The sequence below is a fragment of the Mastacembelus armatus genome, chromosome 1 (genome assembly GCF_900324485.2).
Source record: "Mastacembelus armatus chromosome 1, fMasArm1.2, whole genome shotgun sequence".
In the NCBI taxonomy this organism is placed as follows: Eukaryota; Metazoa; Chordata; class Actinopteri; order Synbranchiformes; family Mastacembelidae; genus Mastacembelus; species Mastacembelus armatus.
This window is the reverse complement of record NC_046633.1, coordinates 1,672,062-1,690,384: the sequence shown is the minus strand read 5'-3', so window position 1 is coordinate 1,690,384 and position 18,323 is coordinate 1,672,062. Positions and strand designations below refer to the sequence as shown.

Below are 18,323 nucleotides of genomic sequence, written 5' to 3'. Positions count from 1 at the left end.
TAAGCTGGCCAAAAGAGGACATAGAAGCCACTGATGTCAAGACAAGGAAGCTCTTCACAATGCATGGAGGACTTCACCCCAAATCCAGCATCCTGAGACTGTACGCTAAGAGGAAGGAAGGAGGCCGGGGACTGGTGAGTGTCAGAGCCACCATCCAAGATGAAACAGCCAAGATCCATGAGTACATCAGGAAGATGGCCCCAAGCGATGGAATACTTAGTGAATATCTCAGGCAACAGAAGCCCGATGCAGAGGAAGAGGAGCAAGAACCGTGATGGCAGGACAAACCCCTGCACGGCATGTACCACCGACAGATACAAGAAGTGGCTGATATCAAAAAGTCCTACCGGTGGCTGGAAAAAGCTGGACTGAAAGCCAGCACAGAGGCACTGATCATAGCAGCACAAGAACAGGCCCTGAGCACAAGATCGACAGAGGGGGGGTCTACCGCACCAGGCAGGACCCCAGGTGCAGGCTGTGCAAAGATGCCCCTGAGACAAATCCAGCACATAACAGCAGGTTGTAAGATGCTAGCAGGCAGGGCGTACATGGAACGCCATAACCAAGTGGCCGGCTCAGTGTACAGGAACATCTGTGTTGAGTATGGGCTGGAGGTCAAAGGTCAAAATGGGACACGCCTCCAAAGGTGAGGGAGAATGACCGAGCTAAGATCCTGTGGGACTTCCAGATACAGACCGACAAACTGGTGATGGCTAACCAACCGGACATAGTAGTGGTGGACAAACAGCAGAAGAAAGCCGTAGTGGTAGATGTAGCGATCCCAAGTGACAGCAACATCAGAAAGAAGGAACACGAGAAGCTGGAGAAATACCAAGGGCTTAAAGAAGAGCTAGAAAAGATGTGGAAGGTGAAGGCAACAGTGGTCCCCGTGGTAATCGGCACCCTCGGGGCCGTGACCCCCAAACTGGGAGAGTGGCTCCAACAGATCCCAGGAACAACATCAGAGATCTCAGTCCAGAAGAGCGCAGTGCTCTAATGATAATGGAAGAAATGGCAAAGGGATTGTTTTCAGACAGGTACTTTTGTCTGCATCCTCATTCTTCCTTTCATGCTGCCTTCATTTCTTCTGCGTTCATGTAGTATTTTCTGTTGTTACTCTAACACCTGGGTGCACCAGTTCTTAATGCTTGATTACATTTTGGGTCTGTGTTGAAAAGTGACCTGATTCACAAAAATACTTTTTTCATTCACAGTCACGTGCTTCCCAGCCTGTTTTTAGCCCAGAAGGCCTGTGACCACACAGCTGGATAAAAATCTTTATGGACACTTGTTCCATTTAATGCGTCATGTGTATCGTACCAGCGATGAGTCAGAGGTTCCTGCTTTCCCCTCTGTAGAGATCTGATGTCATTTACTATCTGAATACACCAATGACTCAGTATGTCACCTTTCCCTTAAAATGTGATGAACCGCTTTTCTAAGCCTCTTGAGACTCCATGCCTCACCTGAACAGTTTGTTCCAGAGACAAAAAAAATGGCTAGTTCAATCTTATGAATATAGATGAACTAAATTATGGTTAAACTGGCAGCAACCACCTTCATCCAGCAGGACTGTTTTGGCATATTGTTAAATAACTTTAATCCACTCAAAAACATGCATAGTCTGTAAATATTCAGTAGCTGGGTTAGGTCTGACATTGGGTTTTATTATATATTTGATTATATTCTCAATATACTGGTTAAAGTGCACATACTTAGCTACGTGTTGTGATAATGGTATACCAGCATTATGACAACTGAGCTAAGCATTTTTCACAGCAGTAAATCCCTGATGACCCCAGAAGTTTTTTTAACAAGACTATATTGAAAGTATTTCTAAAATCCAAAGACTTCTAACCATCTAGATAAAACTGCGACTGTCTCCAACTTAAGGTGTTTTTTTACACACTATGTGCAGGGATTTATTTAACCAAACGTTCTCGATGCCATAAACATGATTCCCTCTAACATTAACTTTGTTATCTCTTTCCCCATAATGCAGGTGAAAATGCACAGGTGAGCCAAAAACAGGTCTACAATAAAACTAGTCCTGCAGTTCAGATGCACCTGTGTGATTTGTTGGACGTCAGTCACCTTCACCATATCGTATCAGTTATTATTTCCTTTAAAAAACAACAACCAGAGTACGACAGAACCACTCGTGCTGGGAAAGATTCAGTGCATAAAAGTATCCAGTATGAAAATACTTTGTATGTGTAGATTGAGAGAGGTCTATTTCTGAGCCCTGTCTCTTTGAACATCCATTAGGAGAGTTGTAGGGACGTCTATGGTGTCCTCTCATTGACTGACTGGCCCAGACTCTACTGTGAATGATTAGATTAGTGTGTGACGTCACAGCACAGCACTGAAAATCAATGGACTGTCATCCCTGAATACTAAATACACTAGTCACTCTGTGCATGTGCCTGTGCCCCCTCTCCTCCTCCTTTCCATTCTCCTCTGATTAATTCTTGTCTTCATCAAACACACACACACACACACACACACACATACTACATGCAGACACAGACACACACACGTTTAGACCACAACACAGCGGCAGAAGCCTTTTCAGTCACGACACTCTCTCCCAGAAACCTAGAGAGGGGAGAAAAAGTGAGAGAGACTGACACTATTAACACTGAAACTCAAACTAACATCAAACTAGGATCCACTGTGCAGTGTTCGGGTTTCAGGGTTCAGAAAACCATAAGTATTCACTGCCTATCTGCTATTTAGAAATACAGATACTGTGTGTTTTTTAAAAGTTAATTTGACCAGTCATGTGGATTTGGTCATCGTACAGCAGAGTCAGCCTTTGTCCAAGAGTTGTGACCAAGCACCATCATGCAACAACAAAAAACATTTTTCTCACCGACGTCCCATCAACACACAAACTCAGCTATTGCTCATATTCCTTTAAACCATGAAGAGTTGACGTTTGTTCAAGTTTCTCAAAGCCTAAAAAATAAATTACTGTCGTATGTGTGTATGCTCAGTCAGCCCCCACTCACCAAACTATAAAGAGAAAAAAGTATTTGCAGTGTGCACTCGGTGAGTAAGTTTAATTGAATGGATGGGTGCCATCTTTGAAAACCACAGCCAGATGTCTTATAACAGCCATGGTGGGCTGAGATGACCCCGTACCCCAGGAATAATCACACAGAGTTTGATGATACTCTGGTCAGAGAGTGTCATGATATATTTCTACTATAACACACTACAAAAACAAGCCATTTGCTGTGCATGTGTGACTGTACATGAAAGCTCCAACCAAGCACTTGTGAATGTTGTTAGATTTCAAAGTATCCCAATTTTACAAATCTCCACAAAAGACAATCGATAAAGTTATTAGAGCAGTACGTTGTTGTACTGAATATAACATAGGTGATACTGTACAAGCATAAACCAGGTCTTAACCCTCCAACAACTCTCTGGACAATGTTTTCCAAAAAAGGTCTTAACCCCCAAAGAACATGTGTTCTCTAAGCATATACGGCAAACAAAGACTTTAAATTTGTTAGGACTGGCCAAGTAATCCATGCATAATAATATGTGCATACATTTACAGTGTCTAAATACGGAAAGACGTTTTGTGTGTGTCTGTATGTGTGTATGCACCACAAGATAACAGCAGAGTGTGTGTTATGTAGGCTGTGCTGAGTGATTGATCATAGGGAGCAGGGAAAAGCAGGTTACTGCAGCATTTACACACACACACACACACACACACACACACACACACACACACACACACACACACACACACACACTCATTCCTCTCTGAGTCTGCTCCTCTCTGCATTTGCTTTCTCATTTCCCTCTCCCCCTCCCCCTTTCTTCCATCTCCATCTTTCCCTTCTGTCCTTCCTCCCATCCTTTTTCCAAACCTCTCCCTCTCCCTCTCTCTCTTATTCTCCATACATCACTCTCATCTCCACCCATCGCCCTGTCTCTCCCACCACATTCAACCCTGCTTCCTGTGTGTGTGGTTTTCCTCCTCTAACTGTACCTCCTCTCTGCTCTCCATCCCTCTCACGCCTTCTTTAACTGACAAATCCATCTTGTTCTCCTTCTCTCTCTCTCTCTCTCTCTCTCTCTCTCACTGTCCTGTTATCCCGAGCCCTGGGGAACGAAGAGACATTGTCACGTGTCCTCTTCCTCCACCTCCTCCTCCCTTCTCCTCCCTCTGTGATGTAGCTGCAGTACTACAGTTCTACTACACTGCTGCTCTGGCTCCACTGCTATGAGAGCTCCCTCTGTCTTTATCCTGTGTATTTATCTCTTTGTCCTACAGGTCTCGTTCCTCCCAGTGGACCGACCACCATTCCTCCGCTGCTCCATAACCGCCCATAGGTGTTGAGTTGGGTTCAAACCTTTTGACTGTGAAGGTCATAGCAGATGACTCACATCTTTTTGGTGCCCATTCTTCAGTGACAGTAGCTGAACAGCAGCCGTCGGAGAATAATTACTATTTAAATAAGCATTTCTGATAAAAAGAAAATACAAATAAAGAGTAGCACTCACCAAGCAGCAGAGCAGTGAGTGTGGAAACATACAATATGTGTAAATGTATCATGTGAGCCATGATAGTAGAGGTAATTTCAGCTACCCTCAGGGCTTTTCTCTGCCTTTTATTTGCTATTTGGACCTTCATTTATTTAATTGATGTGGGAAACTGGAAAGGATCGGATGTTCCAAGATGAAACCACACTTATTCCCATGAAAGTTACTTACAGTTTACAGACTGGGGAAAAAACTTCACAGTGTTTAGGCCCCTGAAACATAGTGTTTTCACAAAAACTATCCCTTCATGTTCATGGCTGCCTTCTTCGGTTTCTCTGGGAGTTTTCTGATGCCTGTGAAAGCTGAAGGTAAGATTTTATTTTATTTTTTTTCCGAGATCAAGACTAACCCAACCTCATCCTCAACATACTGTAAAATGAGATGAACTTTGTTAATCCTGAAGGGTAAAATTATAGACTTTTTCCATGCAGAATGTTCTACATGGCCCCCCAACACTTCTGCTCTACGATTAATACTACAATTTCCTGTAGTGTCACAGCTGCTGTTATAATCTGATCATTCTATTAAAGTACATTTGAAATAAACCAAAGAAAGACTGAGTGAAAGAGAGTGAGGGGGATGGAGGAAACTGCTACCACCCTCTCAGCTATTGCCATAACAACAAACCTGCTCCCCTGTCTCTCGGAGAAGTGACATTTCACTTTGCCCTGGTTGCTGCTCCCTGCAGTGCTGCTCTGATCCAGCCTCTAAGTGTGTGTGTGTGTGTGTGTGTGTGTGTGTGTTCATTAAAGGAGGATAGCAACTGAGGAGGAGTGGCCCTGATCACACGCGAACACCTTGTCAAACCAGACCTCTGCTGTGCGTGTGTGTGTGTGTGTGTGTGTGTGTGTGTTGAGGACCAGGAAAGAGAGGAAGTCATGCTACTACAGTATAACACACACAGTAAGGATGAACTATAAACATGGAAACCTGCGTTTATGCTTTTGTGATATTGTGATCCACATCATTACTAATAAAAAAACACAGTGAACTGAACTGGATTCATTGAACAGACTCTTGTGTGTCTGAATTCAACTGTCTCCCTCTTGACAAACACTATATCTTGTTACCATCTCCACCCATCCCCCTCTCGCTCGCTCAGGCAGCCATATTTAGATCACACAACAAACTCACACACAGTTACAGCACAGCTCTCACCACCTGCCTGTATGCACACACGCACACACACACACACACACACACACACACACACTCTCACTGGACAAAACATGTTTTAAATGGAACTGTTTTGACTTCCAGCTCGTTTCTGTCCAGAACACATTAAATGAAACAAGACATGTTTGTCAGCCATTTTAAACTTGAAAACACACAAGAGTGTGATAATACATATTCAGACAAAGTAAAAAATCTGTGCATCAGGCTAAAGGATAAAGAAAAACTTGGCGGATAAAGTTAAACATTTTGGTCATGTTTCCACTTTGCTGTTTGACGTTTTTAACTGTGGACGTTTGCATAAAAAAGCGAATGTTACACACAAACAGAACAAAAGGAAAGTTCACTTCAAGTTGTGCAAAGCTGTGTGATTGTTTGAGTGCACTGGTAACCATGGAAACGCATCCTACACCTTTATCTATGCAGTGGATGGTACACGAAGGCCCCGTTTGCACAGTAAAGTAAAAACACGGACATGAAAATAAAACATAAACTTAATATGAATCAAAACATTAAGACAAACCTATACAAAGAAAAATGAGTTGTAAGTTGATAAGAAACGTCGTGGACTTACCCAGTGAGCACAACCACAAAGTCCATGACATTCCAGCCATTCCTCAGGTAGGAGCCCTTATGTAACGCAAAACCCAGAGCCAGGATCTTTATCCCAGACTCAAAACAGAAGATGGCTATGAAGTAGGGCTCCGTCTCCTCCTGCATGGGTGAGAGGAAGTGGAGGAAACAGGAGAATGGATGAAAATGAGAGTAAGGAGCAGAGCAGGACTAGAGAGAGACAGAGGTAAGAAGAAGAGTCAGTGTTGAGCAGTTTTAGTGGAATATTTGTGCTTATTTCTACCAAAGGACTGCTTCTTACTTTTATGATAAAAATGAATATATAAACTATTTACTATAAATAAAAGTATCATAAAGTGACATTTGTAGGATAAACTCAGAAAACATTTAAAACTGTGCCAAAATGTCTTGTCCCAACCTCAGTGCGTCTTTTTTTTGAGGTTTGAGCCTGAAAAAATGATTATTTGCAAAATTACCAAAATGTTTAGAATATGATTTAAAATTTGCAGCATTTGTAAAATAATTTCAGCCAATATGAGAAGATGATAGTGTACTCTGAGTGTATACCTGTCTATCAGAATCAGTTTATTTATTATAAGTTTGTGCACACAAACAGGGAATTTGACTTTGGCTCACTAAGCTCTCTCTATGTACAAGAATTAAAATTAAGTTAATCTTTTTTACAAAAGGAAGATTACTATTTATGCACGTGTGTGTTTATGTTGTACGCTGTGTGTGTGTGTGTGTGTGTGTGTGTGTATGTGTGTGTGTGTGTGTTACCAGTCGTTCAGACAGAGGCGTCTTATCACCATCAGGAAGATGCTGTTCCAGAGCCAGGACGATGCAGTTTGCGATAATGGTGGTGAGGATCATCCATTCAAACGGAGTACAGCTGGAGTTAAGGCAAACACCACAAGCAAGTAGCACACACACACACACACACACGCACGCACGCACGCACACACACACACACACACACACACACACACACACACACACACACACACACACACCTCATATACATGCATTAGCGATTCACGCTGCATGAAAAAGCCACTGCAAATGAAATTCTTCTTCACAGTGTATTTCAAAGCTTCCTTGCATTAACACGTCCTGACTGTCCAGCACTGTGTGCCTGTGATTTCTTCTATTTCCTGTGGTCTCTAATGTCAAACTGTCTAATAAAAGTAAAAACTGCATAATCATGTTTTTTTTTTAAAAAGCTTCCAATATTGAAATTTTCAGACTGAAACACATCAAGTAATCAAAAGTGATTGAGGAAAGCTTGGTGCACATTCCACACATGTTTGATTTGTGCACTCTGTAGAAAAGCAGAAGCAAACAGATGAGCAGCAATGACTGACATTACTAAACCTAAACTGAAAATTGTCGGTTTATCACAGCCGTACATTAAAATTCCTCCAGACTCACACAGCCTGACTCACAGAGGTCACCTGGTGGAGCAGCCAGCATTTCACAGTGCTCCATCCAGTCAAGTGTGTTTGTGTGTGTGTCCATGCCTGAGTAATGGCTGCTGGAGGGGCTAAGATGACTGGATGCATCCAGACAGATCAGGCCTGTGCCTAATTGGCCAGTCATTATCCTGTTAGTCTGTGTGTGTGTGTGTTTGTGGTGGAGTACGTGTCTATTGTCGTGTTTACCAGATGCAACGTTGACATTGACACTATAGCCGGAGGACGGCCTCTGTGTGTGTGTGTGTGTGTGTGTGTGTGTGTGTGTGTGTGTGTGTGTGTGTGCGCTGCTTGATGTGAGAGGATCAGACAGGTCGGTCTGAGGAGTACACACTAACAAGACGCTGCTGAACTAGACTGCACATGGTGCCTGGCATTGGCACACACACACACACACACACACTTTGGGAAGATGCACTGGTGGAGACGAACACAAACATAACATGTTCACGAATTGGAGGAAATCTGTGGATGAATCTCTCAAAAAAAAAAAAAACTCAAGTGATTTCTCATTTTATTGATACTGAAGCTTTATTTGATTCTGACCAGGGCTGCAGACGTAACACTATGAAACTTAAGTGCTGCTAGGCTTCACTTCTGCAAGAGTTGAAAGCAAAAAAACCAACTATTATGGTTAAAATTAGCTAAATATGCATTTTTTAAAATTGATTTATGAATCAAATGAAAATGGAAACAAAAACAGAATCAACAACTTTGAATGAACAAATCTCACATGTCACGTCATTAAAGAGGCATACTCTTGACTTTCTGGAGTACAGATACGTGGTGTCTTGGATTAGACTTTCACTCATTTGAGTCTTATACTTATAAGAATCCACCATGACACCAGTAAAAACTGTGCAGATGTTGACTCCTTAGTCTCCTGTATGAGAAACATCTGCCAGCTTTGTTCAGCCCAGAGCAGAGTTCTCCTCCACATACTATTAAAAAAATCATGTTTTAACATTTAAGAGATTTATTAGAAATGTAATTTCTTTTTATTTTAAACGACAAATACACTGTTGTGTTATTTTTTTTTAAAAAGTAATTTATTCACTTTTAATTTAATCCCACATTTCACTGCTCCCCATGTTTGTTTTTCTGTCCCCTCGCTGTAAGTTATTATGGTACAGTATGACCAACTTGCAGGATTTTGACGCAAATCAATTTACACTAGCCTTACGCAGCCCACAGTGTGTGTGTGTGTGTGTGTGTGTGTGAGAGAGAGAGAGAGCTGACTATATGATAGCCTGCTACACCATCTATTATTCAGCAGACACACACTCTGCTGGCCTAACAACCTGCTGAAAGCAGGAGGTAACACTCCCTCTGTGTATGTGTGTGTGCCTCTCTCTCTCGGTTCCTACCATTTCTTCACGTCTCTGCAGTCTCTCTCTATATCTGTCGAGCCTGTTCTCTCCATTTCCCCTCTATGTCTTTCCGGTTTTCCTCTCTTTGCATTTATGTTTAGTCTACTCGTACTTTTCTTTATTTTTATTGATTTTCCTTTTTTTTTCTCCTCTCATTTTCATTCTTTCTTGTTTTATCCCCATCTTTTTCCTCCTTCCATCTCTCTCTGACCTCACATAGGTTTTATCCTCCTCTTATCCCCTCACCCTCTCTCTCTCTCTCTCTCTCGCTCTCTCTCAAAACATTGCTCATTGTACCTGACTCCTCTGTGATAAAGAAAAAGATTAGGTAAACTGGAAGCAATGAGGGAAAAAAATTCTTTTGGCAATAATATTACTGATGAGCTGCAAAAACGTGTGTGTGCTCCTTTCTCTTTAATTAAAATGGCTTTCTGATGGCCAGAAACAACCCCTGCCCTGCCAAATACACTGACCTCTCACACACACACACACACACACACACACACACACACACACACACACACACACACACGCACACAGAGAGTCTCTCCTCCTACTTTTGCTCTTTATCTCGCCCTCACACTGCAGGTGGCCACAATTGAACACATGCAGACAGACGAACAAAACCATGTATGCAAACAGAACGAACAAACACAAGCACAAACACACAAACACAAGCAGACTTTACAAAACAATACAATACGTTCATATGAACAGGTAATGGTTCAATACACACACACACACACACACACACACACACACACACACAGGGAGAAAGGGAACACCTACATCAGCAAAATATTGTTGCTCCGTTGCCTATTATTGTGTATACACACACACACACACACACACACACACACACACACCGATGATTCTGCCAGCAAGTGTATTAACGTATTACAGGGAGGGCAATGTTGGGCATTTGTGCACACGCTCCATTTTCAGGCAGAATTTCAAAATGGCCTCGTACCCTGAGGAGTACGTACTTTTGGTGAGCTGACCCTTCAGGCTCCGACGTGATCAGTGTTAATTTTGCTAATGAAAACTGATCATATATATTCTGCAGTGACCTTTTGTTCACGTGACGAGAGGAAACTGAGTAAACTGGAGCATACAAATAAACATTTTCACCAACTATACTTTTACATAGGTACTTTGACTGCTTTGTTATAAAATGACATAATCCACATGCAACCAAAACTGAGCCTACCACACACACGCAATTAAATAGTCCTACAGTGATACCACGCAGTTCACATTAACCTTCAAGTTGAAACACAATGGAAAAAGACAACTTACAAATTGTGCTGAACAGTAGAGACCTCAATTCATTTTAAAAGAAAAACGCCAGAAACTCATTGATCCCAGCTTCACTAACGAATATGTTAAATATGATATAATGAATATTTTGAGCAATTTTCAGGAAGCACTCCACTGAGATTCAGCATCAGCCTTCGGTGTATTCAGATACACCAAACACTGCAAAAACAGCTAAAAACATCAGTTTAAGAAATAATAAACAATATAAATAATTAAACTAATGTCCATCAGCTGTTTCTACATCACTGCAGGCCCCTATGACTGAGACGTGAGATACCATGTGAAAAAGTGAAGTCGGCACATACCATTTATACATATCTACCCCCAGCAGCTGCACAAAACTGCCCTACACCTTTAGTAACGATGTGCTACGAACCCCCTAGTGCTCTCATCTTAACTCTGCAGCCAGTGTGGTGAAGAATTTCCTCAATGAAGACAACCAACTATCTAACTGTTAAAAATCCACAACTACTCACAACTACAAACCTCCCCAAAACCACCCCCACTTATTAAAGTCACCCTGTGAAAAATGTCCTCGTGAACCAGTTTGTCTGTGTCTACACACACACACACACACACACACATATATATATATATATATATATATATACATACACACACACAGAGAGGATGTGTGTGTGTTCACCCAAGTGTGTTTGTATGTGTGTTTTCAGCTGATGAGGCATTTTGGTGTGGAGCTGAGGCTGTGCTTTAGGGGAGCCGAGGCTGATGAGGGGGAGATTTTAAATCACACCAAATGAAGCCTTATCAAATAAATGAAACTGTGCAGCACTCGACTCAGCAAGAGTCACTTCCTTTATGGGAGTGACGCATGTACCCGCTCGCTCTCCCTCCATCCACCCTCACAAACATGCAGAGGTGAGAAATATCAGGAAACAGCAACTGAGCCTGAATGCAGAATGGAAATTAGTGGTCACTGTGAGAAGGCAAAGCAGCTCCAGTCTCATTGTTCTGCTTGTGCAGTGCCACACCTCGTGTGCTACTGCTAACACAGCACCCCTGGGTGTGGTCACTAGTTTCCAACACCCTACCTGACCACTGTCATCTGTGGCTTCAGATACTACAGATTCACAAAGGTCACTGCAGAAATATTGTCAAAGATTTCAGCCTGAGGAAAATGTGAAAATAAGAACCTAAACGTGGGAGACACCATGAATATAGAAGACAAAAGATCCTTGACAGGGTCTGTCAGCTTCTAATCAGACCTGTGTTGGACCCCTTTTGGATCAGATCTCGTTTAGGGAGGATCTTGGTTAGTACTGGTCCAAAATGAACAACCAGATATATTCTACTGGTATATTTCAGTGATTTTAAAGCTTCACCAGATCAAGTCCTTCTTTTAGGAAACATTCATACAAATCTAAGAAAATACCACAGAAGCAGATGAGGGGAGCTGCAGCAGCAAGCAGCAGATGGACAGTGTCGGGTTATAAAGCCCGTCCTGGACGCCTGCGTTAAGTTAGGCTGCCACACAGCTGTGAATGTGCCATTGATTGTGCTCAACCAATGCAAGCACAACTTCTGTGCTCTGCTTGAACTGTGCCTCATTTATTTTATTCATTTTAGTTTTATATTTTTATGCTGTGACCTGCAGCTTCAGCAGCAGCTCAGTGTTTCATCTTCACCTTTCCTTCCTCTCTCTGCCTCTCCTGTTAATCTTTCCATCTGCCTCTTCCTCCTCTCTGGCTGCAGACAGGCTCAGCTGCTTCCATCTCCTGCATGTTCAGACCTTTTACCTCTACATCTTTTTTCTTCTCTCTTTTTCAGCCATCTTGACTGCTCTCCATCCTGTCTTCCTCTACCTTCACGTTCCCTCCTCTCTCTCCCATCCTGCGAACAGCTATATATAGACATGTAAAAGATAAAAGAGTGCATCCCTCTCTGTCTCTCGCTCTCTTTCCCCTGACCCCAGCTCTTTCTGATTTGTGGAAGAAGCTTGTTTTTTTCCCCACAGTATCTGTCGTGCCACTTTGCCTTCTGGTAATGAGAACCACATAGATTTGCATCCTCTGTGTACACACACAGCCATCCATCACTCCCTCCTTTCTTTCTGGGCTGGGCCAAACCATTGTATCCACCATTTACAAACTGAATGGAAGCTACAGACATAAGCATAAGTACACAAAGAAATGAATACACACACACACACACACACACACACACACACAGTTTGCAGCATTGTCCATGATGCAATTCAAGGAAAGAGTCTCATCTCGAGGATGTGACAGCTATGTACACACACATCCACACACACACTCATGTATTATAGTTCTGCTGAACCAGCTCTGATCAGGGTTTCAGCTGAGCTTCTGGTTAAAATGGTCCACGTAAAAAATGATAAAATGTCACAAAGGGGTTTATTGAAATTTTACCTTAATCGTGTAGAGAACACCGACGTTGTTCTGAGTCATTCGCTGCCTCTGTTCATTTTACGTCCATTCACTTTCTACAAGGATTTACACTTGATTAGATTTGACTGTAATTATTTGGGTCATTTGTGCAGCAGAGAAATTCAGAGTTTAGTCCAAAATCACAGAAGGAATATGAACATGTGACTAAAACAGCTGTTAACTCTGACAAGTAACTCTGCTCAAGCAGCTTCTTTTGGAGGTCAGTCATCATCTGGAGTCCTGTTCTCTTTCAACAATCCAGTCGTCTTCTGAATTATTAAATCAGGTGGCTCGTAAATTTAGTGGCTGCAGAGGAGAAAAGGGTTCAGTTTAGTCCAGGTTCAGTCTACCTGTTTTGTTTTTGCCCTCTAATCTGGGACATCTAAGGATTCCCAATTAAATCAACATGCAATAAAAAACTCACTGGTTACCGTCAGACCACCAGCAGTGGTTTCCATTTACAACATCGAATTGAACAACAGGAGAATCTGGTTATAGAACAAACTGCAGAAAGCAAGACTATTGAATATTGGCTTAAGCAGTGAAGAGTAAGAAGCCACAACCACCAGAAATAACAAACATACAACCACTATAATCAGAGACAGACACTAATGAAATAAGATTTATTCTATCTCTTTGTTTTCTTTTGAAAAATCACGGATTAACCTTTATATACGTTTTACTAATTACACTGATTGACACTGTAGAACATCACAGCAGTGGAAACTTCCTTTCAGCTATGGGAGTGATTTATTTACGTTAACAGTCCTGTCATTATTTAAAATTCAGATCTTCTGAAATTCAGATCAGATCTCGACTCCAATAAAATCTTAATTTCTAAAAGCCCCTACACTTTTATCCCAAGCCTTCATTTAAAATATCTCCAGCAGCTTTCATTTCTACCCGTTTCTCTCACCCAGCCAAAGGCATCACATCTCTCCATCATCTTCCTCTCTTAATCTTCCCTCCCTATATATATATATTTTTTTTTAGTTAAGGCCTCTTTTGCTTTCCTCTTAATCTGAACCACTTGTGCCGGAAGATACAGCTCTACTGTTCTTTTCCCTCCCAGTGTTTCTGTCTTGAAACATGGCTTGTTTTCTGTCTTTCTCTCTCTCACTCCATCACGCAGACCAAGCTCATTCAGGCCGACAGCTACAGTATCAGCATCTCCTCACCAGGATGGGAGGAAGTGAGAGGAATAGTGAGGAGAATAAAGAGAGGAGAAAATAAGGAAGGAGAAAAAAAAAGGATAAAGGGAATGAAGGAAGGAAGAAAACAGAGAAAAGGGGAGAAAAGAGGAAACAAAAAAGCAAACAGAACAATGAAAGTTAAAAAGTGGAGAATGAAATGAGGGGACAAAAGGAAACAAGGAAGAATGGAAAAAGGAAAGGAAGGATGAAGGTAACTATGAGAAGGATGGAAAGATGGAGAGATGCAGGAAGATGCTGACAAGAAGGCGATGTAGGGATATAAAGAGGGAGTGATGGGGCAGTGATAGAGAAGTGGAGGGATGCTGAGATGAGTGGAAAGTAAAGATGGACAGAGAGGAGAAGGAGGAGGAGGAGGAGGGAGAACTGCAGTATTTTTATCATTCTGAGTGAGTGGGCTCCATAAAAGTAGGTTACTGTCAGCAGACACACAGCTACATGTACCATTTCCATTTTTGCTCCACTGAAGCAGCTGCAGTGTGTGTGCATATATGCATATGTGTGTGTGTGTGTGTGTGTGTGTGAGAGAGAGAGAGAGCCTGGTGCCTGCTCAGTGAGCCACCAGCTAGACTTCCAACATGACAATAACAAGTGGACTGCCTCAATGGCAGGGGCAGATCTTTCAGCAGGAAGAACCGATGGACCAGAAAATATCTGCCTTCATAGAGTCGCTGCTGGTGATGCACTGATGAAATACAGTGGATCAGTCCAGGCACCAGTACTCAACTTATGAAACAGGTCGGGTATAGAGCAGGCCAGGTATGACAGCTGCAGACTGAACACTGACTCTATGTCTCTGTAAAATTTTCCACAACTTTACAGTTTGCACCAAAATGTTGGTGTACATGTCTCTATTTCTAGTGAAATGAAAACAGAAAAGATGTCTCTGATATATACACACTGGATGTTTCCTTGTCGTGGAAGAAACATTTCAGTAACAAAGTCTAATTCTCCTCAGTGACCCGTATGATAAATAAGCTTCTCCACGTTCCATAGCAGACCACCTGGGCCACACTGTGATCTCATCAAAGCAGCTCAGCTTCGCCAGGAGGAAACTTAGCAATTTATTAGCAAAATCATTGTTCGATACTTGGCTAAGCCCAATATGCCAAGTTTGCATATTAAAATTCATATAGGAGAGACAAAGTGGAATAGTTGCATCCCCACATGTCTCTCCTCAGTTTAATATAATTGCACAAGCAAGAATTATTTGAGCTGGAGCTATAATTAGTGTCATGGTCCTGTCAGATCAGCTGACTACGGGCTTGGATCTGAACAGTCTGTATTTTTGAAGGAGCTATTCAGTGATAATGTGCTGGCGCACTAGTGAGTCGATAATCAAACCGTCTTGCTTGAAATCGTGATATCCTGTCAACAAACCCAATGTGCTATCACACAGTTTCAATGGAAAACTCCTTCTATTAAAAGACCTAAGCAAGTTTCACCTGCAGCACATTGGTCAGCACGAGTCATACAAGGTTGAGTCTTAAAATATCTTTTGTCTGTGTAACTGGGGAATTTTGTAAGAATTTTTTCCTCCATCCCCATAATGAAATTTCACAGTAATCCTATCAGATGATATTTAAGCTTGCTTCAACCAGACCTCAGCAATTTGAATCAATGTGTTTTTGATAGAAACGTACATGCTATGTACATCTGTAGATGATTCATATGATGATTTGCACAACCTGTGTAACTACAACTGCTGCATGCGCATATTTGTTTTTCAGTGTGATTGATTTAGTGAAGAATGGCTGCAGCTGAGCGTAGAATCACAGCGGAGCTACAATGGTATGATAAGTCATGGTGCTTACACAGAGTAGGCATTCAGCTGGAGGATGTAAGTGTATTCTGGCTTTATTCAGGTCAGGCCACTGCAGGTAGCAAAGCCTGTCTTTGTGCCTGATCTTCAACCAGTTTCTCCTAATATACCTTAATAAGCCTCTTAAGCTTTTTTCTAACCACCAAAAGGTGAAGTTTACCAGTGAATAGCCTCTGCTCAAAATAATTAGATAGGTTAGGATAAAGAAATATGTGTTCATCCCTTCAACTATGGAACCTTTTTGTGGCTTAAATAAGATTCAAGAGAAAATTCAGCTTGTGAGCAAATTAACATAATAACTTATAAAAACACTGCATAGAGGCAAACACTCATAGGAAGACATTCAGACGTACAGGCAAAGTCAAGAGTCTATGAAATATCAGTGGATCTGCAGTCTACAGGAATGAGCACACACACACACGTGCACATGCACATACATGGATACACACACACACACACACACACACACACACACACACACACACACAGTCTAATGTGGGAAGAGCTGGGCTAACTAACATCCCAGTGTCCTGCTAGGTCAGCAGCCGTAAAACTGTCAAGAGAACTGATCACCTAGACTAGTCTGTCTTCTCTCTGACTCACTCACACACACACACACACACAGCAAGTTCACCTTAGCCACAAATCTCTAAAACATCCCCTGCTCCCCATCACTTGCTCAACACATGCTCACACACAGATGATGATGATGATGCACAGGCTTCTGTGCTGGTTTACAACAAACTGTGCATGAAAACCCCAAATCAGGGACACAAAAACACACTGGTCAACAGTAGGGCAGTATCACAGGGATGAACTGTCTGATGAGTCCAAAAGAACAGTATACACTAAGCAAATTCTGAAGTCATGACGCCATGAAACAGTGGTTACTTGTTGTACAGTAAGTGGTTCAGTTCAAGTCATTAGTCTATGGGTCCAGCTGAAAATGGGACTGCTGACTCCGACCGTCGCACAGAGCATCTGGAGACCACATATACAAGCAGCCCAGACTGATTAAAGACTGGTGTGAGCTCTAGGGTTGGGTTTGTTGAAATGATATATTTGGCTACAACAATGTGTGGACTCCACTTCCTTAAGTTTGTCTATGGCTCTTATTTGAAGCTTATGATGTATGGCACAACAATAAATCTTTAGTCCAGAGTTTTATAAGCAGGAAGTGTCTTCACGCAACATTGGTATTTATCTGATGCAAGTGAATCCTGAAGCATCACATCAACAAGCTTTCTCAACATAATCTCGACTAGAGTGAAGATAATATTTTGCAGAATCAGCCAATATGTCAATATGATTTTTCAGTTGGGTGAGTGTCTCGCCCAGGATGTCTCAGTTGGAGTATAGGAGTCCATGTAAACAAAGTCACTCACATTCACTTCACTCACATTTATTTCTCCAGAGCAATTCTGCCTTGAAGCATTTTAACAACATCCAAGTTCAATCCAACTCCATATGTATAATATTCCAATATTCTGATCAGTGTGATCCAGTTTCTCTCATTAGTCTGAGTTATCCATGGGTGCATGTTATTAGTAATTCTACTACTACTGTGACTAGTTTGATTTCACACCTTCTCACCCACTTTCTTGTACTCTGCAAGCTTGAATCACACATCTATCCCACTTCTATCTTCATCCCTCGCTTTCTTTCCTGTGTGCATCTGTCTCTTGCTCATTTCTCACATCTCCTTAAATAAAAGCAACTTGTCATGTAATGTCAATAGGTTATATCCTGTATATTACGCTGCCTGCATCTTTGAGCTAGATAATGAGTGTATTCATGTGCATGTGTGTGCATGTGTGTGTGTGTGTGTGTGTAAGGTGATTGGCTGATAAATGATGAATGTCCAGGAAATGAGGAGTTCAGCAGTGAAGAGAAGCAAACACATGACATCAGCAACTTCTACATTAGTCACCAAATCGCATCTGCAGAATGGAGCATTATCCCATTATTTAGTACACACACACACACACACACACACAAACGCACACTCACACGAAGAGAGAAACATAAGATGCCTGTATGTATGAACAGGCTTATGTATGAACACACTACAATATCACATACATGTACAGTTGGACACAAACACATGGAGTTACTAAATATGTGTGTGTGTGCGTGTGTGTGTGTGTGTGTGTGTGTGTGTGTGTGGGTTGGGGGTGTATTGGAAGACAAGGCTGGTTGTGCTCGTGCTGCTGTGGTGACTCATCAACCCAGTGAATCACACAGATCTGATTTAGAAACAGACTGCATACACCTGACTGCTGCTTCCACCAGCACACACACACACACACACACACACACATATATGCATACGCACACACACACACACACACATATGCATACGCACACCTACACAGACACATTTATGCGCAGTCACAATCAGATGT

General features: G+C 42.0%; 1 protein-coding gene across 1 annotated transcript in view; it reads right to left on the bottom strand.

Annotated features, from left to right (window-relative positions):
* cacna1ab (calcium channel, voltage-dependent, P/Q type, alpha 1A subunit, b) overlaps positions 1–18,323 on the bottom strand; it is a 99,401-nt gene that overhangs the window by 67,237 nt on the left and 13,841 nt on the right. Inside the window, exons 2-3 of the mRNA XM_026302958.1 lie at positions 7,093–7,198; positions 6,314–6,453 (exon numbers count right to left, since the gene is read on the bottom strand). Coding sequence (XP_026158743.1) covers positions 6,314–6,453; positions 7,093–7,198 — 246 coding nt within the window. The remainder of the gene's footprint in view (positions 1–6,313; positions 6,454–7,092; positions 7,199–18,323) is intronic.